Genomic DNA, 23,483 nt, shown 5'->3' with positions numbered 1-23,483 from the left:
CGTCATCTTTATCGGTTTTGTGGTAATTACGTTGTGTTCTGTGCGAGCTACATTTTAATGGGCTGTATACTCGGTTGTGACGGATATTTTTTGATGCTATAAAAACTGACTACCAAAGAATATTATTACCTTCCTCCCTGTGATAACGGGCTTTCTAGTATTGTTATAAACTTCTTCTTTGGTCGAAGCAAAAAAAATTGTAATTTGTTTAATTCAGAAAATTGTTAGTCATATTCTCTTAACCCTCATTTTGTAGAATGGTAGACATCTTAATGATAAAAGCTGATGATCCTAAAGTCTTATCCCAATACCACAAACAGAAGCTCGAATTCCATTTTCAACAAAAGAGTGACAATGATTTTGTCAGGTTTTTACTCGACACAGCTGTGAGAGTTATTTCTATAGGTAACTTATTAGAATTTTAGTTGTTAACTTTTAAATTACGCAATTTTTTCTGTTCTATAGAAATGAATAGTGAAACTGATTTAAAATGCGAAAACTGGTATAAACAATGATTATGTTTTGATGGAAATTAAATTTTAAAAACATAACAGTGAACATTGCATCTTGCTTACTTAACATATAATCTCAGTGCAACATTTAGCACCTGTTCTAGAGGCTGTCTCAACCGCTGGATCAGAACAAACTGATCAAAATGTCTCAAATCACTACATATCAGGTATACTACCATAGTCTATCATTAGGTATTTCTTGCTTTTAAGATACAACGTTCCATCCCCCTATTGGTTTGACTTTGGAATTTGGGTTTCCTGTCCATATTTCCTTGTGAAATACCTTTAGCCAATTAATACATTATTCCCTCATGATTTCATTATCTTCAGATTTCAACCTAGATAGTGTAATGAATATGGAGATCGAAACACCCAAACGAATGAACATCACACCGTAAGTAACTAGGATAGAAAGTTAGTAAAATTTACTAGCCTTAAACTCCATAATTTACATAGTGTGCAACTTGAGATTGAAAAACAATGTGATTTGTTTGCCAATAGTTAATTTAAAAATCGCGAAACAGTATTGAACCAAGGTTTTATTGTGTATCAAGCTTCAACTGATGGCCAACTGCAATTTGTGAAACAGTTTGTTTTGCATTTCATATTATTTGTCAAATTGGTCGATGCATTACTATGATTATTTGACTCTGCCTTACTCCAATTTGTAACTTACGTTTTATCCCTAGATCAAACACATCAGAGGAAACATCAAACCTAGACGTAGAATCCCTAACAAACAACTCAATCGCACCGTCACCAGCCTTCAATGTCAACTCTCTGGGATCAGCGCTGAAAAGCTTCGCTCCACCCACCAGCGCATTCCAAACTGCGCTGTCCAGTGCCACACCAGTCCAGGCGCTAAATAACGGCTACACGATAGCATCCTCCCAGTCACATCACAGTTCGTTGAACGCTTCACTGAATAACATGTCAGCCTCGTCGTCACCTATTTTACAGAATGTTCCTGTTGCATTCAGTTCTCCTGTTCCCAAAGTGGATCCTATCCAGCTTGAAGCTGCTTCTTCTTTTCTAGAATTTGATAAAACTATCTCCGCTCTTCAGAAGGAGTTAGATTCAGTCTCCCAGTCCTTGGTCTCAGAATCTGACAAAGGGCCAACACCTCCACCAACTGCCTTCGATCCCAGTAATCTTAATAACCTTGCTATCATAAAACGGCTTCAGGAAAACTTCAAGGATACTTCCGATTTAACACCACAATCTGGAAAAGAGCTTGACTTGATAAAAACGATCCAGGAAACGATTGCAAACAGGGCAAAAACAGAGGACGTTGTAAAAATTAAAGAAGAAATGGAGGTCATGCCTTCTCTAGCGATATTCCGTGATTCAGACACCAGGCAGACAACAGACCGCTTACAACAGCTGATGAGTTCTCTCAATAACACCAGTCCCCAAACCACTGCAACCTCAGCTGCAGCTCCCTGCTTCACCCCTCCCGGCGCAGGATTACACCAAGTGCCAAACAGCACAGCACTCACCCAGATAACATCGCTAGCACCCACCACTATGACCACAGGGGTGTCACTTAGTCAGCTCACCTCAGGGGTGGCGTCACCTGGGCCATCACTCTCACCGGGTCTGAAAAGCGCTCAAAAGAAGAATGGAAATCCCCTGTCTATGCTACATCTTCAGGGAAACGGGGGTGTAGTCGATCAAGCCGCAATACTGAGCGTTCTTTACAATGATAGAAACCCTAACCAAGCCTCGTAAGTGTATAACTCTTATTATTTATATTTCAGAACCCTAGAGATGAGTCTTGATGTACTATGTAATTTGTAAAAAGTAGATTCAAACTTAAATTCTTATTCATTCTTAAACTCTGTAGTCATGTCCTGAAATATTTTGTCCACTTTCTTTCCTCTCTCTCTCTCTCTCGTTATAATAAGTGACGTAATGGTGTTAGCAAATACCTGCATTATATATTAGTATTGCTGGAGCACTAGATAACAGATTCCGTAGTGTCATGTAATTGAAGTGCGATAACACTTCGTATAGGCTGTGGTTCACACTAGATAGAATGCGGGAGTTACAGCGGACTGGGCTGAACTCACTGAGTACCAGTCTGCGGTGAACTCCATAATACTGAAAAGTATCGTGGAAATGTTATGATATTGACTATTGAGTATGTTATTATGTTAAGATAGGTACAAATAGTGGGTTGCAAGATTATTGGAAATTTCAATGAAAGAATTTATTCAACCTGACATATGTTAATACCATACGGTCACAATATTAACGATGGTTCTTCTTCTTCAGACCGGACAATATGAAGCTAAAGTCGGCCGCCAGATCAAGTCCCAACAGTAAGTTACATGTTCTGTGATTTTATTCATCCTATTTAGATATTTCAGAATTTAATTTCAGTGTCTTTTGTTATATTAATCAATGATCATCTATTTCAATAACTAATCAAACTAATACCATCAAAATCAATATATGTACATGTTTTTTGTTTTAATCACTAAACTCCAAACTCAATGTTTACTTTTAAAGAATGGTTGAGGAATCCACTGATTTGAGGAATTGTTATATTAAATCGTACTACATATTAAATTTCACTATTTAAACTATTGATACTTACTTCTACACGTAACAAATAATCATTAATAATTAGTAATTTAATACTGATTTTATTAATTTTTGGTCGGGCAAGTTTCCTGTCAATTTGTTGTTAAGAGTCCCGATCATCGATAATTTACAGTAGACAATTCAACTCTTTGTTTTGATATCAATAATTTTCCCTTACATTGTTATTCATAGTATTATTTTCATTATTGCTTGTCGCTGGGTACAACCCAGATGACGTAATCTGCTATTTTTAGTATTTTACTACGGATCCCAACTTTAACACTTCTATGAAAAAATGTGACCTGAACTTATGTAGTGAAATAGACTAAACGTGAACGCGCTATTTTTGTGATCTATCCAGTTATAAATCCAACATAGACTTCGAACAAAAGTCCACCTTTCTATATTTGTTTTTCCCAATCCTATATGACATCTGTGGATAAACCAGACTGCTTATCTTTTACTGCCAACAAGGCTCCCTCTGGCACTTTCCTTCGCCAAGACAAATATTTGAGGAATTTGTATTCTACCTGCTAAAATTCCTACTTTTATAAACGCTCTGCGATTACTGTATGTGGTAAACTTGATCGGACTAAGTTCAACGACACATTCCATTCACTCTACCCCACACCTCTCTCTCTCTGTCTCTCTCTCTCTCTCTCTCTCTCTCTCTGTCTCTCCCCTGCTCACTTGATTTAAAATACTAATTAAATGGAGCCTCAACCCGGCAACACCATCCTGATAAGACTATATAATTCCTGACAATTCATTGGTTCAAAATTAATCACGTGACTTGTTACGAGTTCCCTAGTTGGCCAGATGGCGGTCATGTGACTTCGCCGTGGTTTTTTACTGGTTCAACTGATTTATTTAGCGATAAGACTATATTACTATGAACTTTAGCAAGGATCAAATTTCAAGGTACGCTACGCATTCTTTCTAATTTTTGTCACTAAATCACTGTCTCGTGTTTTATCAACCTTTCTCGACTAATCGTTTAGCCAAAATCTCCCGATATAGAACAACACAATATAATATATAATAACTGTAACCCCACCACCACCAACATTATAATAACGTATGCGCATTATAATAACACCGCTCACCTGCAATAACCTGAATAATATGTGGGACTGTACTTCAGGGCCCCTTGGAGTTGAGATAAAGTCATTAGGAGAGAAAGGCATATTATTAGTCATTACCAAGACTGCCAAGTTAGACCATTCGACCACCCACCCTCCACCATTTATCACACAAACCCTGATAGTATGTCGCCAGTTGTAGAGAGAGCATTCCAACTGTACATATGGTACGTTTAATTTTAACTGTTACTTTATCGTTCCCCATCCCTCCGTGACTCTAGAGAGAGAGAGAGTGAGAGAGAGAGAGAGAGAGAAATGTTTAAAATTACTAAACGAATTACTACTATAGTCCCGTGGTTGGCACTGATTGGTCCTGGTAAACCACGTGGTTGAAATTCGCCATTTTGATTGGTTGAGCTCATAGACGGAGTGGTTATCTGGAAACTTCGCACCCTCCAGTTAATTAGGTTTATATACCAGCTCCTTCATAAATAATCCTGTTAAAAGATAGGCAGTGAAAACGTGCACAGAGTTCTGCGAAATGACTAGTTCATCTCTGCCTCGGGATGGTTGGCAGGTTTATTGAACTAAGAGAGATAAGCGGCGTGGTATTAAGAGCGTTAGTTGTAATTTCCAGATTTACCGTCGTCGGGCGGAGAGCTCACAGTAACTGGAAAGAAGATAAGGTAAACGATCACTCTGTGATTGATAGCAGCGGTACTTTTTGCAGCTCCTTTATAAATCTAATCATTTAGTGTGAGTCAATTGGATGAAATCACGATTAGGAGGTCCAACTAACGTAGTCCATCTAATTGGAACAGCTTTGTCATTTAAACCAACCCTTTGATGGCATCATTTTACCATTTACATTAGATTTAGATACTGGGATAGAGCTAACAATAATGCCATCATTTTACCACTCACATCAGAGCAAGATACTGAGATAGAGCTAACAATAATGCCATCATTTTACCACTCACATCAGAGCAAGATACTGAGATAGAGCTAACAATAATGCCATCATTTTACCACTCACATCAGATTTAAATACTTAGATAGAGCACTGAGAATGAGCTGTTTAGTAGTGCCCGCCAGCAGAGATTAAACCCTCTTGTTAACACGATTTATAGTCGAAGAGCGTTAGAATAAGTGGGTGGTCGTAACTAGTACTTTGTAATGCAGGTAGTACTTGGAAATATTGGAACTTTCTGACTACCGATCAAGGTATTCTGGGTAATTTACATATTAAACCATCATCAGTAAGTTTTCTTAAGGATCGAGTCGGAGTATCGTAGACTGTAGAATAATAGTGTAATTCGTAGGAAATCTCAGCTATACCGGAAAGGAAAGAGCTTAATAATCCGCAAGGGTTGGCTGTTACTAAAATACTAGTAGCCGGTTGTAAGTTGTTACTAAAATACTAGTACCCGGTACGGTCTGTTGATAACAGACAAATTACTTATCACGATTGTTTTATATACACCGTATTGCAGTATATTGTTCGGTATTATACCCACACTATCTTTTCCTGGTCGTCATTTCAGTCACACAGTTTCCATGACTTAATAGCTATTTTTAGAATCTCCCTCTCTGGTATTTATCATTTGTTCGAGGAACTGGTTAGATTTACCTGTGGTCGCCGAGCTTTAGCTAAAGTGTTCTGAAACTTGTCGGCCACTTAAACCAATGCGAGTGTGATTAACCAATCAGGAGTCACCGTGCTGGCAGGAAGCCGATCAGGTGTTAGAATTGCTGCCACGTGTCAGAACACTTCAAGAGGCGTAGTGAAGTCTACAGAGTATATCATACGGGATACAGCTGTGTTCACAAATTAATTATAACTTCGTGTTAATAAATAATAACTTTTAACTATTATACAGTAAATATTATCTCAATTTGAATAGTGCTTAATAAATTATCTAATTTTAACATTTCATGTCTAAGATATTAAATCTCGATTACTTATTTATTTTTGCTTGTTTAGTTTCATCTGATTTATATGTGAAACAAATACTCCGTGTGAATGCAAACAATTAAAATTTATGTGTCATCATCAGACTTCTATCAATGTGTGTTCAATATAAAATGTTACTTATCGCACTTTGTGCGTGTTCGTTACACATATAACGTGCTACATACAATGCTACATTGGGGCCGGGGGAGACCCAATTTTTGACGATTCACCTGACCAAAATCGTCACAAATAGGGTTGCCCCCCACTATCCCGCCACTACACACGCGTTAGAGAATAAATCAGGGCTATAAATACTGAGAACTACATAACAAATACTGCTGGGTGTAGTAACACGGCGGCTTTACTTTGATGATGATGTAATAAAACGACAGTTACCAGATGTTACCATATGTCTCATATTGTCAGTTTGACGAGCTGTGTGTAACACGTGACGTGTGTTTAAGTGATGTCTGCAAGTCACAAGGCCAGTCATTTCCATAACCGGTACCTAGATTATAGCTGCAGAGTTGTTTCCGTGTACAACTCTGCTAGAGTTACGTAATCTACGTACAAATTAGGAACCTGAGATCGGTGTGTCATGTTTTGCAATAGCTGGTGAGGTCTTCTGTTGAGGTCATGGCATTTAAAACGTCACTTAATACTACTGGCATATTAGTGGGATTAGTTAACAAACGTGCTGTAGTGAGGCGTGGAAATACAGCAGCCCTGCATTCCTTTCAATTTTCATGTGGGATAGAATATATTCCGAAAATATGTATTTTGATGAATGTAAGCTGTCAATGTACATGAAATATGTGTTCAACTTACATGCACCCCGCGAGTGTACGTACGTAGCAGATTGTCGCTAAATGTTTGCAATATTTCACTCCGGAGGAACAGTTTCACATATATTTCAGGTTCCCCAACCTCGGGAAGGCGACGCCCCTTCCACTGTGTCCACTGTCTTAAGAACTTCAGTTTTAAGTCTTCTCTTGACCGGCACATAAGTGTCATACATTTGGGGCTGCGCCGTTACTCGTGCCCTATCTGCGCGGCGGCATTCGGTCAGAAGAAACAACTGAAACATCACATGTCAACTCGACACAGTGACGTCTTGGCCCAACTTCAAATGATACAAACTTCGTAGGGGTGCGGACCTGGCTTTCGAGTCTTAACGACTTTGTGTGATCTTACAGAGACTAAATGATCTTAGAAACGCTTTGCGTTCGAGCTTCTTAATTCTCAAAGCATACTGTTTATACAGTTTTAGTGAGTTTGTTCAGTTACATACGACGAACAATAAACTGATAAACTCACTTGTTTCTTTTTATTTACAGTTTCTGTAACTTCGTGAGAATTTCAGTATCGATGGCAAGTACGTGGCTATCTAGATTTTGGTTTCCTTCTTGAACGTGTTTTGTCAGAATAGACGCACAGTAATGTGCAGAACTGTATTTTAGCTTATCGTTCATTATAGCCATATTGTGCATGTAAAGATTGTTCTTATTAAAAGGTCGATCACGATGTTGCCGGTTTTCAATCGACCATTTTAAAAGACTGGGAAATAAAAGCTATGATCGAATCTGAGTTGAATTAATCAATTTGGATGGATTGATTAGATGATAAAATAGAAAATTACAAAGTTTATTTACTAAGAAATAGTTTATGATTTTAAATAGCTAAGATTTATGATTTATGATAATGTAAGAAATCTAGGCATAGTTGAATTTTAATTGTAGTCCAAAATTCATACGAAAATACGACTCTGGGGTTTAGAAATCCATATTAGTTTTTATGTTAAGTTTATGTATTTTTATTGATGATAATTGATTTTTAATTTTTAGAATTTTATATCTCAGATTTTAATCAAAAAGGGAATTCAAATCAAGGTCCAATTTCACAGTTTTAATCTAGGCTAAATTTCAGTGGGCTTCCTTCGATTACTCCTCAATTCAGTTTAACAATTACTTTTTAAACAATGATTATAATACTTGTGATTTCCCTTATTATTTCATAGTAAAAGCTACTTTTTATGGTCAATATAATGTACATGTATTGCTGTACAAACTTATCAAATAGCTTTAATAAAATACGTTTCGTGTCCGTGTAAAATATGTTGTGAATCTTAACCTCAAAACATCCACTGCGCACTGGCTCTCCCTTTAACAGATCCATGTAAACTTAATACCCATTTTGCTGAATTAACGACAATTTTGACTCTTTAATATGTTCCTGTTAGGCCGCAGCTGTAAGAGGTCCAAAAGAACGCACTCCAATTTCCGGTTTCTATCTTACCGCTTTGTTTAGTGAACCGGGACAAAACGTCAGGACGCCCAACAACTAGCAAAGCGTACTGAAATTCTTGTAGAGAGCATGTTTTTCGCGCGCTCGCGAACAAAATTTTCAATTTATTGGTCGACACCTATGACCTAATCTCCATTCAACGGATTTTACAAATTGAATGACGTCACCCACTGAAACTCTGTTCATTAATCTTAAAACGGCTTTTGCCTTTTGTGTTGTCCCCACATGCTTGATATAAGTCTGTGCATTTAGCCATGACTTATTCTGGGTCCGGTCAACCTGGGTCATTCTAAAGTAACTGAACAGATCGCGAACTAAACTTGTAATGTGCTGAAGTGTGCTGAATTCGTACATAGCATCACTGCATTGCCACATTGTGTCACGTGGAGAGTGATGACTGGTTCTCGTCACACATCCAGTTTGGGTGGGGTGAGATAAGATTCTGAAGGAAACACCCTGAGACGGAAACTTCCTTTGGATGAAAGTCCTCTGGAGATAGCACTCCAAACCAAAATTATAATTTGTAACACAAAAATAACAGTTTATCCCAACCGGCAATTTAAAAACATTTCCTGAACCCGAGCCCGGATTCTGATCCTTAAACGCCTTAAATTGTTAACAACCAGACCAATTTAGAGAATAAATAGAGCAATTGAGAACACATTTAGAGGGTGTTTAGAGGGTGTTTCCTCTTGATGATGTTTTATCCACACACCATCCAATTTGCATGGTTGTTTGCATGACGGTACATACCATCTTGAACCGTATCATGCAATAAAACTGTGCCTATCAGGTATACCAACAATAATTGATTGTTCCATGACTGATGAGGAAAGGAAAGAACGCCGGCGACGTCTCAATCGCGAGGCCCAGAAAAGATGTCGTGAGCGGAAGAGACTCTACGACGACCAACAATTATCCTGGACTCATCAATTATATAACCAATCGTCCCGGGACCGGTAGTTTTGGGGGCCCGCCCAAACGTGTTTTTCTCAATTAATCCTTTTCAGAATCCTCCCAATGCCCCATATGTGGCCGAGTCCTGCGTGGTTCAAATAAACGAAATCTCCAGCGTCACATTAACCTTGTCCACCTCAAATTGAAGCCTTATCACTGTAAATATTGCGGTCGATCGTTTGGACTGAAGGCGTACCTGAAAGCCCATGTTTTGACGCACACCACTGAAAACCGAAATGAGATGGAGAATACAGAACCCGAGTCGAGTTCATATGAAAGTGATCTCATTAGAAAAACAGAAAGTAGTTTGAGTGAGGCTGAGAGTTTGTTGGCTGCGTTAAAGCATCCTGATGGGAAGACAGATTATAATTAGTCGGCGAGAGAGATTAGGGATTATAGGTTGATAATATTACCATCAAATAATAGACTGCTGTTGTTATTTTAATTGCTTTATAAGCTGATGAAATGTTAAATTATTTGTGTGGTAATTGATATTTATTTTACATTATTTCTGTTGAAATAATTGAAGCGAACTGAACGAACATTAGATATACATTAGCATACAAAATTCAAGAATAGGGATAATTAATATCTTCTCTACTCAAGTAAGCATTTTAATATGCTTTTCAACTAAAAGAGCCCTAAATTATTAAACTCAATAGTCAATATCTTGCCTGATAAATCTAGAATGATGTTTCTAGCTACCTAACAAGTTAATCAAAATAAGTTAAAGCTAGTGTATCCAATCAAACATTTATGCTTTTATTTCCCTCTGTATAAACATTTAACCTTTAGCTCCGTTGCTTAGATCTAGATTATTAGGTTATTTTATTGCTTTCCTAGAACATTAATTTATAAACCTTCTGATAAACTTAAATCTGCAAGAAATATTTGATATTTTATACTTTGCTTGATGCTTATACTCGTTATCTATATGGAATGTATTTATAAGGTATATATACAACAAAATACAGCTAACAATGACCTTATTATATTCATTTGAATCATCTAAACTTAAAAATTAGGCAATGTCTTTCCCAACTAAACCCGGAAAACTTTAGATGCTGATTTGTTAACATTCTACTAAACTAAGCTATCAAACTTTGTATTAACTTTACTGTGTGTTTTATTGTGGTCTGCAAGACAGACAAGTAGTTCAACGATTATGACAAGAAGAAAAGTGTAACTTTGTTAAACCTTAAAACTGATAAAAATAAACTCGACTATAAATAAACAAATAAATATAATCACGTACAAATTTATCATTCTTATGTTGCCATGGTTAGGTATTTAGTGCTGTTATTAATAGCTATATTAAATACAAGCTATATTTCATTATTATTTCTACTTTAATCTTTATTGTTCACTCATTATAATCTCACAGTATGTTTTTACTACATGAAAGCTTTTTCTGCGAAATATATACAGTGTTACAATTCCATAAAAGCAAAAAAGGAGCTAGCAAAAACCCACAAAATCTTGAACCACTGATCGAAAACCTCTGAAAAAATACCATTCCTAAGAATTTGACCCTCATTCCCAGTCCCCGCCTCAATTTTCGAATTGTAACACTGGATTTATTTCAGGGTTATTGAAAGGACTATTCGGGGACCACCATCATCTCAAACAAGAGAACGAACAGCACGTGTCATGTCACGTGTGCGGCAAAGTGTTCCGGGGGTCGTCACGTGCTCAGAACCTTAAACGGCACTTCAATAACGTTCACCTGAAGTTAAAACCCTTTCGGTGTATAGTGTGTGGTATGATGTTCGGTCTGAAGTACAACCTGAAGAGTCACATGAGCCGAGCTCACAACATACCTCCTATTATTATGAGTAATGGAGGCCTGATACCTGGCCTTAGCAACGGGTCCCACAGCAAAGTCAGCTTGTTCCCCGGCCTGAGTAACGGTTCTCCTGGTAACGGAAGTCTGTATTCTAGTGATACTCTGATGACATCTCAGCCCACCAATAACGGTGTTGGAGAGCACTGATCGACTAGATTGAAGCCTGGTAGCCATGATGACGATGTGATTTGGGAGTGATGACGATGTGATTTATGACGATGTGATTTGAGACGATGTGATGTGAGACGATGTGATTTGGGAGTTGAATTATAGGTGTAAGCTGATCCGTGACAACTGCAACCATTTAAGGACGATTTTGAAACGTGAGAGAATTGTCGGAGTGAATATTGATGAATGTAAGAATGGGGGTATAATTATTTATTATTAAATAAATAAACGAATTGATTGATTGATTATTTAAAGCGAGTACAGTTATTTACCCAGTCTCAGAGTTTTAGTTTAAAGCAAAACAGTAAGCTGACGATACTATAATTCTTTTGAGTATGCTTAAAAGTAATGTAAGGCTGTTCAACGAGGTGATATATTAATATTTATTTTAAACATGATTCTTCTCCTTTTATTAATAAACTTCAGTTAAATATGGTTATGTTATATAATTTATTCGCGCTGCATTTGAATACTTGCTACGTTATCATATTATTTTTACGGTGTATTATATTTAAAGATTTACAAGCCTGTTTTTATTTATAGTATTCAGATTTTGACGATATTTGACATATTTATATCCGCGATTATACTTACTATTTGGAATCAGTTGTTTTAAAGCGTACCCAGGATTTTTAAGTTGTAAGTTGTATTAGTGCTATTTAAGATTTATTGTTTGGTTTTTATTTATTTGAAAGATGTTTAAAAGTTTCTTCGGGGCTATTTGATTGTAGAGGGTTAAGTTCATATTTAACGATAAAAAGTTTTTAGACTATTTTAATATTTGTTTCGTCTGTTATATAACTTTAAGCAGTATACACTGAACATTACATCTAACTAAACTATCCATATTTTTAAACTTTTAAATTCTAAGTCGTCGTCTTCTCGATATACCTTTTCATGTCTGAGTTCAGTTATTTAATGGTTTTCCGTAAAAGTAGACTGTTGTTTTTTCCTCATAAAATGGTTGCAGGCTGTCCTGAAATGTTTCGACAGCGGCCTATAATTAACTTAATTAAGTCTTTAAATAAACTTTTTCGGTGAAACCTTCAAATGAAAAGCTAATTTAAAGGCTCATACAGCTAACTTAGATATTGTTTTAAAAGTCATGTTTAAGCTTACTTCTATTGTTTTAAAAGTCTTGTTTAAGGTATTCAATCATATATATATATATATTCATGTATATGATTCTACTTGATTTTTAAAAGTTTTGCAAAACAATTTTACAGCTGTTTAAGTACATTTATCTTGTAAATGCAACTCAAGGTAATCATACTTTTACTTTTCTTAAATTTAAAACCATATTATCTAAAATCTACTAGATCTGTCCGATGTTATAGATTATTAAAGCAGAGTGATTCGTACTTAACCAATTAAGTGTTTTCTTGATCAATTATTTATTTACTATTTGCTACATTTTATAAGGCTTTTCAAAAAATTTTGAGGTAAAAAAATCGTAAAAGTATTCATAAATTGGTTATTTGTTTTGACAGTCTACGTTTTGGGTCTTCTGGGATATGAAGCAAGTTTTGACTATTAAACGAAATAATGGATGCAACGACTAAGGGGCGACTAAGTAATTGATTAACAAAACCATTTAAACAAAAAATAGATAAATTTGCTTTACAATCTAAAATCCATTGATGATATGTCGTTGCATCCCTTAATTTTGATGGTACACCTACGCTAGTTCATATTTTATCAGATTAAAGTTGAATGGTTAATCGACTTTTTTATCTTCATTATCTTTAAATGTGGTCGGAATTGAATTTATTTAGGGTATAATCAGGTTATTTAACAAAGTTTGAACATACTCTGGATGTTTGCTAATTAGTGGTAGAAAATGAAAATTCCATTCCGGCCTTATTTCAACCGCATTCTACGTCTCCATATCGACGTGACTGCAGGTAGCATACCTGTAAGATGTTTCATATACGATATTATTATTAATCACATATTTTGAAACCATGGCAACATACAGAAAATAACCAAAAATATCTTCAAGTTCTAAAAATCACCATAACTTGAAAAAAAAATTAATACTATATTTGATTGATTCATCGCATACTTTCTTTGAATAACAAAGTTCTTTTCACTTGTCATACAATTAATTCTGTTTATCATCCATGTACAAAAAGTATAAAATTAAATAATAATATTTTATTGGAATTCTGAATACATGATAATAAAATATCAATTATCTAATTAATTACCGCCGGTAGTCATGGCAACGTCAGATGAGGAACTAACAGTTTGGGTCGGTGGACTAGATGGTCAAGTCACTACGGAGATTCTTTGGGAACTTTTTGTCCAGGTTGGTGTCACTAAATGGCACTGTTTTCCCTGGAAATTGAAAAACAGAAATAATGCCAGGAGTTAATCAAAAGCCTTCGATTAATATCCTTAGAGATTTGTTAAATTCCTTATCATACGAAACGTGAAATCCCCAGTAACCCCATTGAAAGCCGTGCCAAATAGTATGCTCCTCCCCCCAAAAAGTATGAGCAGTCAGAACCCCCCCCCCCTCAAGTCTGTATTTCCTGTTTCAGGCTGGACCTCTCTTAGATGTAAAACTTCCAGTTGACAGAGATACCGGAGAACAACGTCCCTACGCTTTCGTCGCTTTTAAACATCCAATATCAGGTGAACTTTTAACTGATACGTGCGACTTTCGTCAGTTTTTAACATCGCATATAAGGTTATATTATTATATAAGGTATATTACATACCACTGTACATATCAGGTACAGACTCGGTATTAAATATCCCATCCGCATTTTTACTCACAATTTTAAAAAGTTTGGACAGCCCCGTACCTTTGACATTCGAAATGTCAAACTTGTCAGCAAAGTTGAAAATACCGAAAATTGTATCATTTTTTTTACGTGGTGTAGTGAGGTTCGAAATTTGTTCCCGTAAATACATAACAAGAATTCCTTGCAGGACCCTATGCGGAACGGTTATTCAATGGGATCCAACTGTTTGAGAAGACAATAAGAGTTCGTTACAAGGGGTCCCAGCGGTTTGATCAGAACAAGTATCATGAACTGTATGAGAAGTTGTTGGAGAGGCTGGTCGTCGAAAACCCTGATAAATACGGAGGTAATTATTATAATTATATAATTATTTCTTATGAGCAAGTGAAATTTATGGTCAGTTCCCAATTTAAATATTATGGCTTTTATTGTTTAGGATTATATGAAACAATTCTACTTTTCATTAATACAGTTTTTGCTTTATAGCACTTCTATTGTTTTCGTTTTGTAAATTCTTTCTTCGGACATTTCTCCTAAATCAATTTGAACTTCTCAGGTGTATTTGAAGAGATAGATGAACTAAAGAGTTCCTACGTTGGCAACAGAATAGTGTACGATGAAGACGAACAATTTGCTGGCTACAACGCATCACGTACCGACAATTATCACAACAACTCGCGTGATAATTACAATGGAAACAACAACCAACGTCATCAACATGACAACAGCGGATACGGTGACCGCAGACGGCAGCATCACCCAGACAGATCATATGATAGGTCACAAGATAGGTCACATGATAGATCACAAGATAGGTCACAAGACAGATCCCACAACGATCAGAGACAAAAACCATACAATAGGTCTAAAAACGAGGACCAGTACTATCGGCAGAGGGGGAGCCGGTTTTAGTGATCCTCAGAACAAACTTTAATTAATTTATTCTGTAAATTATCTGTCAAATCAGAGACTTTTAAATGATGGTATACAATAAGCTTATAGTTTGGTGAGCTTTCTGTTCTCTTGTAAGTGCTCCTGTAAGTATGTTTCAAATACTCAGTGTTATTTCCTCAGTTTACATATACCACATTTTTCATCAGTATTGAATGATCCTTTTATGTGTGACAGTTGTTAATGAAAAGGAGTATGGAAAATTGGGTTTTTGTGCGTTATTCTTTGCCTTTTACCATTCGTTTGGTCGTAAAAATATGTTTATTCGACGATCTGTATCAATTGAATACTGTTTGATAATGGTTTTTAATTTTATATACCCATTTTTAGTAACCACTTTAAACATTTAAAGGCCATTTTACATTTAATTTTAAATGATAGCTAACATTTTTAAGTGCTGAATTCAGATTTTCAAGTTTATTTAGTAATTTGGAATTTTCACGGTGATGACGAAACTTTAACAAACTTTTTGCTAACATTTGACCACTGGCTCCAAGTTGGTGACAGTAACCAATCAGGTAACGACCATCAATCGTCAAGTTTTGCTCACGTTTCGAAACACATGTTCTCTGCTAAGAAACCGAGCATAGCTAGAGGCCAACAAAACCGACTATATAGTTTAGACCATGGTTAACAATTTAATTGAACATCTAGATACACTCATACCGGAATGATAAAGTCATTTTTAAGTCTCAATTTGTAAATGCAATGCTGTTGACAGATAAGATGTATCATCTGTCCCAGGCACCTCACAGCCATGCTTGGGTGATGGGTTCCTCGGGTACGAGTAACTGTGACCAACATTTAGCCGACATAGATACTTGTTGGTTTACATATGTTGGTGACAGTAAGGGATCTGCAGTAACGGGAGGAGGGTGTTTCAAATGGCCTAAATCAAGTCAAGGTAGATAGAATATTCTCATAAGAGAAACATGATCACTTATTAAATTATAGTCGTCAAATTTATTGAATATTGATATTTTATTCACCGTGAAGTAGACGAATAAGGCCGAAATTTACATTTTAGTTTATAGTATAGTAGTAAGCTATTTTGAAGCCAACTCTTCTGTATAATTGTTTAATTCTGATGATTTTAACATAAAACATAATCAGTGATAAGCTTGTTTTCATTGTTTAATAACGGTACAAATAATAAAATTCAACGATTTTCAATACAAATATTAACACAATTTAATCATAAAAATGGCTGAATGTGGTGTGTGGCCTAAAAATTACTGAAAGTCACAAGATAGGTCAGAAAACATCAGAGTAAAATAGGCACATCCAAAGCTGTTCTAGTCACTGTAACGTTGCCTATTACAATTCACAATAAAAATCTAATGATTGACCACCATCAGACACATCACTTCGATTCAATATAACTTATCGCAGTTAATTGACACTCAAAATTGGGGCATGGAATTCCACTCAAAGCAGTTTTTCACTCAGTCTCACAAAGCCTAATGAAATGTACTGTGAAGTGTGATCCCATAACTCCTAAGACTACAAATAATCTCCTGTGATGCAAGGTGACTGGTCTTGTAACGTCACGTGATTTGTCCTGTCACTGAAATGTCACACAGAGTGGTCACTGTCACTGTCAGCAGGTCTGGCGGTCCATCTGACGCTGGCAGGCGAGGCTTGTAGACTGTCCTCGTCTGATTCGTATTCTGGTTCGTGGTTCATTTCACTCTTCTCACTTCGACTCAGGTGAGGTGAACCCTGTGGGAGTTCTACTGTTAGCATTTTACATAGGAAATTATTGAACTTTAGTGGAATTTAATGATCTGTTCAGGAAATTTAACATACAATTGAGCTGGGAACAAATCTCCACAGCCACCACTACATAGTGTATACTACATAGTGTACATAGTGTATACTATAACATAGTGTACATAGTGTATACTACATAGTGTATACTGATTCCTGGTTCACTTTCTCTTCAATGGGGTCCTTCACAGTTTACATATTACGTGGTCACTTTTTGGACAATTCTTACCCCCCCTCTCCGTAATCAGTTTTACACACAGCTTTTGTGTCAAAATTACACTAGCGTAATCATTTCGAAACCTCCCTCCCCCCTCGGCTGATTTAACGTAATATGTGAACGACCCCAAGGCCTAAATGTGACTGAAGTGAAAGTGAAAGAAGAGAAATACTTACAGCCAGTTCTGCCTCTCGTTTCTCGTCCTTGTGTTTCAGGTGCCAGAGAAGATACATCAGCATAGTTCCGATCATGATTGCCACCTGTTGTTTATCATTAGAATTAAAGTCATTTGCATCAGAAAAGTTGATTATAATGAACCGTATAAACGAGGATATCAAGAAAAAACATCTTTTTGTACTAGCAGAAGCCATAAACTCACCTTTGCTTTCGGTACAATCGTCGTTGATTGAATATAGGATTCAAAAGCAAAAATGAATTGAGTGCATCTGTAAGGAGACCGTTAATTAATTAATAAATAAATAAATTGATTACCTGTAAGGATACCATTATTCCCCACATCATGGCTTGTTCGCGGATTGATATTCTCCTAGAGCTACTCGTAAACCTGAAAATAATGTCCTTTAACATTGCTTCTAATTGTGAGGTGTAATTTAGAATTTTGTTTGAGTATTATGCTGGCCGTAATAATATTATATAATAGAAGAATTTGATGACAGGACCAATCAAGTCAGTAGTAAATAAATCTAAAAATAGAAAACGAAAGCAAGCTAAATAATGTGGAATTCCGGCCTTTAATAGTTTCAGCTTGAACTTTAACTTACCCACAGATAAGGGGTTTCTGATGTAAAGCTAGTCCGGTAGCAAACATCATCAGAAACGAGACAATAGTTGGACCAAAGTTCTTCTTGAAGCCTCCAGGGGCAAATAACTTTCCTAAGCTGACTATAATAGCGGTGAGAATGAGGAAGGCTATCATGACAAGGGGCTCTGTTGGGGAGCATTTCGTTTTTAAACTGGTTCCAGCTCCTGCTGTTATTAAGCTGGCGACGATCCTGAAATTGGGGAGGTCAAAAATGTAAGGATTAAAATTAGAACAAATAACAAGGGGTCGTTCACATATTATTATTACGTAATCAGCTGAGGGGGGGGGGGGGGGGGTGGGGGGAGTTTCCAAATGATTACACTAGTGTAATTTTGACACAATAGCTATGTGTAAAACTGATTACGGAGGGGGGGGGGGGGGGGGGAGGGTAAAAATGTTCCAAAAAATGATTACGTAATATGTGAACGACCCCCAACGTTGAAGGTAGCCGTAGCCTGTTAAAATCAGATTTGTCCAGGACTCGTTTGTGAGAATATGAGGATAATTCAACCAATATTGGTCCATGTCTTAAACATGTGTTAAAAGATATTTATAATTTTCCTTTTAGTGAATTTTATGTACATAATCGCGAATAATTGCTGTTTTTAAATAATAACTCTAAGGAAGACATCGAATTTTCCCACTGCACTGATTCTTCTTACTTTATATTTAAAATATAAAAGCTGAGTTAAACTTCCATATAAGTGAATCCGGGGTGTAAATGAAGTTTAAACTTTATTTAAACTTTATAAGTTTAAGATAAATATTAATCTACGTAACATCGTGCTTATCCATTATTGTTATATCCTGCTTATCTTCCAGCACAAGGTTTCACGTGAAGAAAATGATTTAAGTGATAAGAGCTTACTCTTAGCCATTAGCTTAAACCTTATAAGTGAGGGTGGAGTTGAAATTAAGTAATGGCAATATTTGGCTGATATAACCTAACACTGACTGACAATATTAGGCAATATTTGGTTAACATAATTTGACACTGACTGTGTTACGTCGTGACACTCAACACGTGCGAGATAGCTAATTTACAGCTCGAGTTGTGAATCAGACTACGTGATTTCCCAGAATAAAACTAAAAACGGTTTCTATGTTTAGAGCAGTTAGTGTTCAGACAGCAAGAAAAAGCTGGATAGAGGGATATGAGAAATTTAGATTGTACTTGTAGATTGTGATAAAAAATTTAAATTGCGTCAAAATGGTTTTGTGGGCTCTAATTTCTAAAAGTTTCGAAATTCGATCCTCTTTAGTGACTATATTTTGTGATATTTTGTTTTTATTTAACCGATTTTTTGGGTCTTCCAAAATCATCTCTTTTCTTGAGGTTTCGCCAAAATCATAAAAGATTAAGTAAGTTCGATATGTATGTAGAATGTAGATTTGTAGTTTTACAATGCAATGTACATGGTAAAAAACGGTCGGTCTTTGGGCTTAAAAATAAGGTGTGCCAAATTTCCCCAATTATTTCCCCAATAGGACCCTCATTTCACTGCTATAAACTACTCAATGGCAACTTTCATCGTAACTCCTTGCCAACGCGCGTTTTGACTAGTCACTACGCCCTTTAAAGATTGGTGCAATAATATGCAATAATATGCAACATTGTGCACCAATCTTGTCAACTACGTAATTGTTTAACTTAGGGCTGGAGTCTACCTACCAAATAACTCTGCAGTCAGCAGGCTTATTTTTTATTACCGCCAACGTCAAATACTATTCACTTCCACAAATATTTAAATCGAAAAGTGGAATGAAAAATGTTCAGGACCATTTATGGGCAAAAAACGCAGTTTATCGGTATTTGTTGAACTGTTCCCACCTGCCAAAATTTCGGAGCAAAATAAAACAGTGTAATTGAGAAACAGCTAATGATATTAAATTAATCAAAGAAAATATCTTAAAAGCTGTTCAAAACCCAAAATTATTATAAAAACAACATTTAAACACGTAAAAAAAACACTCACCAGTATCCGAAATGTCCAAACAAAATGTGACGATGTTTAGGTAACCATTTCCGGAACACAGCCGCATCAGGAAGCTGTGGCACAAAGAAACAAACCCGCACACAAACCTCTTCTGTCTCCTCTGAAGCAATATGCACTGTGTAAACTGGAGTCATGGTAAGATGACAATATCATAACACACACGATACTGATAATATCTCAACAATAATATATTGTTTTAAAAACAAGTGCCTCTGCAGACGTTTTTAGTTATATATAAAGTACAGATGAGATGCCTTATAAATATACCTATATACCCTGTAAACAAAATATTTTAATAATCGTCTAACGTCCGACCAGTGGGGTGGCCTGATTTTAACGTTGTACACATTGCGATAAATCATCAGTCATCACGTTGTTCACTCCCGCGGTGGAGTTTCTCTCTCTAGTTAAGACGTTACGGGTGTGATAAATAAGTGTGAACGTTCTCATGATCACACTTAGATCACACTTAGATAATACCAAGCTGGTTGGCAGCAATACTCTGATATTGTAGTGCTAGAAGTTGGCAGTGTATGACAAGTGAAGGTAGCTGGATGCAGTGTTTAACAACTTGTCCCTCAGTTTAATTAAAGGTACTGGATAACAGTGTTGCGAGTAGTGTTTGACTGACAGGCGAGGTAATATTTAGGGACTGTTCAATCACGCACGGTATTGGTATGATGGGCTATGGAACGCTGTCGTTGCGTGGGTAGACTGTGGGAGAGTATTAATGGTGGTGACGGGTGAAGTGTCGTGGTTGTGTGTAGCTGGTTCTGCCATCATGTTTCTTGAAGTTATACATGTCACAGTATGTTTTAAGTTCCGTGGATAAGAGAATAAATTTCATTTCGATCCAAATGCTCGAGTTCAACATTTGTTACATTAAGTCTGGAAGGATCAACAATCAAACCTCTCGACATCTCTCATTTGAAAGGACAAGTGAAACGAACAAATAAGGTTGGTTAGAGTAATTAGATACATTACAGCCGACGTTTCGGCACTTGTTGGGGTTTCGAAGTTTACTGAGATTGTTTGTTACAACTGAAATGATACTTTTAACTTAAATTTGGTATTCATGGTACGGTCGAATAATATTATTGACGCGATTTCATTACTCATTACTCATTGCTCATTAAGTCTAACCGATCTAACATAATAATAATAGAGGTATTGAAGGTATTTGTAAAGCAGCCAAGAGCCTTGAAAACGTCGTCCGTATTACATATTTAATCGTTCTAACCACAGTTATTTGTTTGTATCGCTTGTCCATTTCAAATAGGAGACGTCAAAAGCTGTGCCACTCCCAAATACCTTGTGGGGTATGAGTGAAATGTCGAAAATAGTGAAATATCTGAAATAGTGAAATGTCTGAATTTATGTTGTATGTGAAGACGTGGTTGGTCGTGTTGGGCCGTCCATATTAAAGAGTTTCTGGTGGGTAACTTGAACTAGAACTGAATTAGGATATCGTAGAAGCATTGTAAGGAGTATAAAGAGTAAGAGGTGCCAGATGTAGGTAGGTTAAGATTGATTATATCGAGGATTATGTCATAAGCGAGTGGGGGAAGGGTGGGAAGGGTGGGAAGATGAAATACCGAAGATGAAATACCGAATGACGTAAAAATAGTACGCTGAATTGACAGGAATAGGATAGTAAAGAAAGACATTATCCAAAACTATGAAACACAAGTACACTGTTTCGACCGACTAGCATAACTATAAAATACCTTATGAAATATTTCAACATTTTTGAATAGCGCATTGACCTATCGAGCATATACTACACTTCCCCTGGCACTATGACAAGGCATTCAATGCTTATACTGTATGTTATACAGTGTTATAATAGTAATGTTATACACGAAATTGAGCATCATCTGAATACACCCATACGACATACAAGTATAACTATATGACATAGTTTGTAGGGGTTTCAGGCTAGTACAATTCTCTGATCTCACTTACGTTGATCCCTCAGTAGTCTCCGCTCCCTCTCCATCTTCAGCTTATCCTTTTCTTTATTCCTTAACCACATCTCACGGGTAGGTAACTCGTCATCCTCTCTAATCAGCTCAATTTGTTCCCGGTTGAAACCGGCCTTCTCATCAAATGGGTCGTATCCATCGTTGAGCGAGATGAAGACAGCGTCATCTTTAGGTCTCATAAAAGGCATGGCTCTCGTGCTATGGACTGTGTCAAAACGTAACAATAAATACAACGGAGTACTGTCAAGGGGTTCTGATAACGTATATAGAATACAAGATATGCGCCGGCCTCAACCTTAACGTGGATGGTAGATCAGTAAAATAGAAAACGTTAACTCTCACAACAAGACACCTCGCAAGTCGCAACCTTTATAATAGCTCAGAAACAAAAATCACAGAATAATAACTGCACTGCACTCTGATATTCGTATAAAAGTAACAAGACTGGAGAGAGACGACAACTGAAAGTGACCTCACGACGCCGCGAGACTAGTTAGTTGAGCACGTGTTTTTAGGTCGCAACTCTGACATAAACACGAGCTCGTTACGTTGATTGACGGACCTGCATAAAAGGAAGCAACACCTACTTGGTGCTGGGCTGTATTTCTCGAACATAAGGTGTAAATTTGAACATGTCAGAGCAAGGGAGGTTGTTTGTGGTGGTGTTCTGGGATGAGTGTTAGTGAGGGTGGGAGAGTGATGAAATGCTTCATTGTTAATGTACGTCCTCTCCACAGTTTGGTGTACGGTTTGGTTGGAAGTGTGGTGGTTGTCACTCGTGAGATCCGTACATTATATAATATATATAGCTTTACACTTTGAATACTTAGAAAACGTATAGTCTATTTTCCAGGATCTTCATGAAATGTGGAGACTAAGAATATTTACATGATGTGCAGATGTATCACCTCAACGTGGATAGTTCCCGAGCCATGATCCGGACCGGAACCCAGATATACATCTGTCAGTCTGACAGGCTCGGAGAATGATCGAGATGAAAGTTGCCGTGGGAGGCGCTGGCTGTGCTAGTAGCTGGCTTATCTTTAGGAATGACTTAACATGATATTGCAGACTCACGAAGTTTAGTAATGACATGCAAGAGAAATATTATAAACATAAAGTGCTACTTGTAATAATGTTACTTCAATAATAATATTACTTCAATGTTAAAATAGTGTTACCTTTGATTATTTCGGATCTTCTTCGGTGTGGCATGATGAGACTACGGGCTGCTTGCCAGTGAGAGAAGGTGCTTGTTTAACCAAAAGAGGGTCGGAGAGTAAGTGAGAAAGTGCTTGGTGATCACTGTTGAACCATGTGCAATGGAGCAGCGTTGGTTTGTAAAGACTATCCTCTGATTACTGGTCACATTTTCATGTTTCAAACCTGGTGGGGATGTGTATATAGTGGGTTATAATTAGGCTATAATTAGGGTTCCATACCCACTAATTACTTATAAGCGTCCGTCAAAATGACCGCAAAACCTTTAACAACACAGAAACCCGCCTTAAAAGTTAAAATATATGCAAGCTGACAAATAATAAATATGCTCAATGTCCTAAAACCACAAAATCT

At 36.7% G+C, this 23,483-nt stretch overlaps 3 protein-coding genes across 7 annotated transcripts; 2 read left to right on the top strand and 1 right to left on the bottom strand.

Annotated features, from left to right (window-relative positions):
* Window positions 1–255: 255 nt before the first annotated feature.
* On the top strand, window positions 256–13,485 carry LOC134821797 (uncharacterized). Of its 4 annotated transcripts, none has more exons than XM_063832573.1 (6): window positions 256–405; window positions 593–679; window positions 843–906; window positions 1,202–2,239; window positions 2,790–2,836; window positions 10,985–13,485. In XM_063832573.1, exons 1-6 carry the CDS (start codon window positions 258–260, stop codon window positions 11,389–11,391), a joined length of 1,791 nt encoding a protein of 596 aa, XP_063688643.1. In that variant the 5' UTR covers window positions 256–257; the 3' UTR covers window positions 11,392–13,485. The 4 variants fall into 4 exon arrangements, with proteins under 4 accessions (XP_063688643.1, XP_063688644.1, XP_063688646.1 ...); XM_063832574.1 differs by lacking the exon at window positions 10,985–13,485 and adding an exon at window positions 9,452–10,515; XM_063832576.1 differs by lacking the exon at window positions 10,985–13,485 and adding an exon at window positions 9,235–10,515.
* Window positions 13,486–13,584: 99 nt separating this feature from the next.
* On the top strand, window positions 13,585–16,235 carry LOC134822038 (RNA-binding protein 7-like). Its single transcript, XM_063832877.1, has 4 exons — window positions 13,585–13,723; window positions 13,959–14,052; window positions 14,353–14,511; window positions 14,722–16,235. Exons 1-4 carry the CDS (start codon window positions 13,634–13,636, stop codon window positions 15,075–15,077), a joined length of 699 nt encoding a protein of 232 aa, XP_063688947.1. The 5' UTR covers window positions 13,585–13,633; the 3' UTR covers window positions 15,078–16,235.
* A 217-nt stretch (window positions 16,236–16,452) lies between these two features.
* LOC134822037 (uncharacterized) lies at window positions 16,453–23,296 on the bottom strand. 2 transcript variants are annotated; one of them, XM_063832876.1, is made up of 6 exons: window positions 23,090–23,296; window positions 19,903–20,023; window positions 17,886–18,116; window positions 17,596–17,668; window positions 17,280–17,363; window positions 16,453–16,838 (listed from the first exon to the last, which is right to left on the bottom strand). In XM_063832876.1, exons 1-6 carry the CDS (start codon window positions 23,121–23,123, stop codon window positions 16,692–16,694), a joined length of 690 nt encoding a protein of 229 aa, XP_063688946.1. In that variant the 5' UTR covers window positions 23,124–23,296; the 3' UTR covers window positions 16,453–16,691. The 2 variants fall into 2 exon arrangements, with proteins under 2 accessions (XP_063688946.1, XP_063688945.1); XM_063832875.1 differs by lacking the exon at window positions 23,090–23,296 and adding an exon at window positions 21,889–22,192 and having other exon boundaries at window positions 16,589–16,838.
* Window positions 23,297–23,483: the final 187 nt, after the last annotated feature.

The sequence above is a fragment of the Bolinopsis microptera genome, chromosome 10 (assembly GCF_026151205.1).
Source record: "Bolinopsis microptera isolate Bmic1 chromosome 10, MBARI_Bmic_1.0, whole genome shotgun sequence".
NCBI classification, from domain to species: domain Eukaryota; kingdom Metazoa; phylum Ctenophora; class Tentaculata; order Lobata; family Bolinopsidae; genus Bolinopsis; species Bolinopsis microptera.
The sequence above is the reverse complement of the archived record's forward strand: the minus strand, read 5'-3'. Positions and strand labels throughout refer to the sequence as shown.

What these genes read in the sequence shown, in the direction of transcription:
- LOC134822037 (XM_063832875.1), bottom strand. Translation starts at nt 22,096, where the DNA reads ATGCCTTTTATGAGACCTAAAGATGACGCTGTCTTCATCTCGCTCAAC. An exon ending in GAGACTACTGAGGGATCAAC is followed by an intron (nt 20,024 to 21,888) that starts GTAAGTGAGATC and finishes ATATTGCTTCAG; the next exon opens with AGGAGACAGAAGAGGTTTGT. An exon ending in AACGAGAGGCAGAACTGGCT is followed by an intron (nt 16,839 to 17,279) that starts GTAAGTATTTCT and finishes GAACTCCCACAG; the next exon opens with GGTTCACCTCACCTGAGTCG.
- LOC134822038 (XM_063832877.1), top strand. Translation starts at nt 13,634, where the DNA reads ATGGCAACGTCAGATGAGGAACTAACAGTTTGGGTCGGTGGACTAGAT. An exon ending in TTTTAAACATCCAATATCAG is followed by an intron (nt 14,053 to 14,352) that starts GTGAACTTTTAA and finishes AATTCCTTGCAG; the next exon opens with GACCCTATGCGGAACGGTTA. An exon ending in AAACCCTGATAAATACGGAG is followed by an intron (nt 14,512 to 14,721) that starts GTAATTATTATA and finishes TGAACTTCTCAG; the next exon opens with GTGTATTTGAAGAGATAGAT.
- LOC134821797 (XM_063832573.1), top strand. Translation starts at nt 258, where the DNA reads ATGGTAGACATCTTAATGATAAAAGCTGATGATCCTAAAGTCTTATCC. An exon ending in TGTGAGAGTTATTTCTATAG is followed by an intron (nt 406 to 592) that starts GTAACTTATTAG and finishes ATATAATCTCAG; the next exon opens with TGCAACATTTAGCACCTGTT. An exon ending in CTCAAATCACTACATATCAG is followed by an intron (nt 680 to 842) that starts GTATACTACCAT and finishes CATTATCTTCAG; the next exon opens with ATTTCAACCTAGATAGTGTA.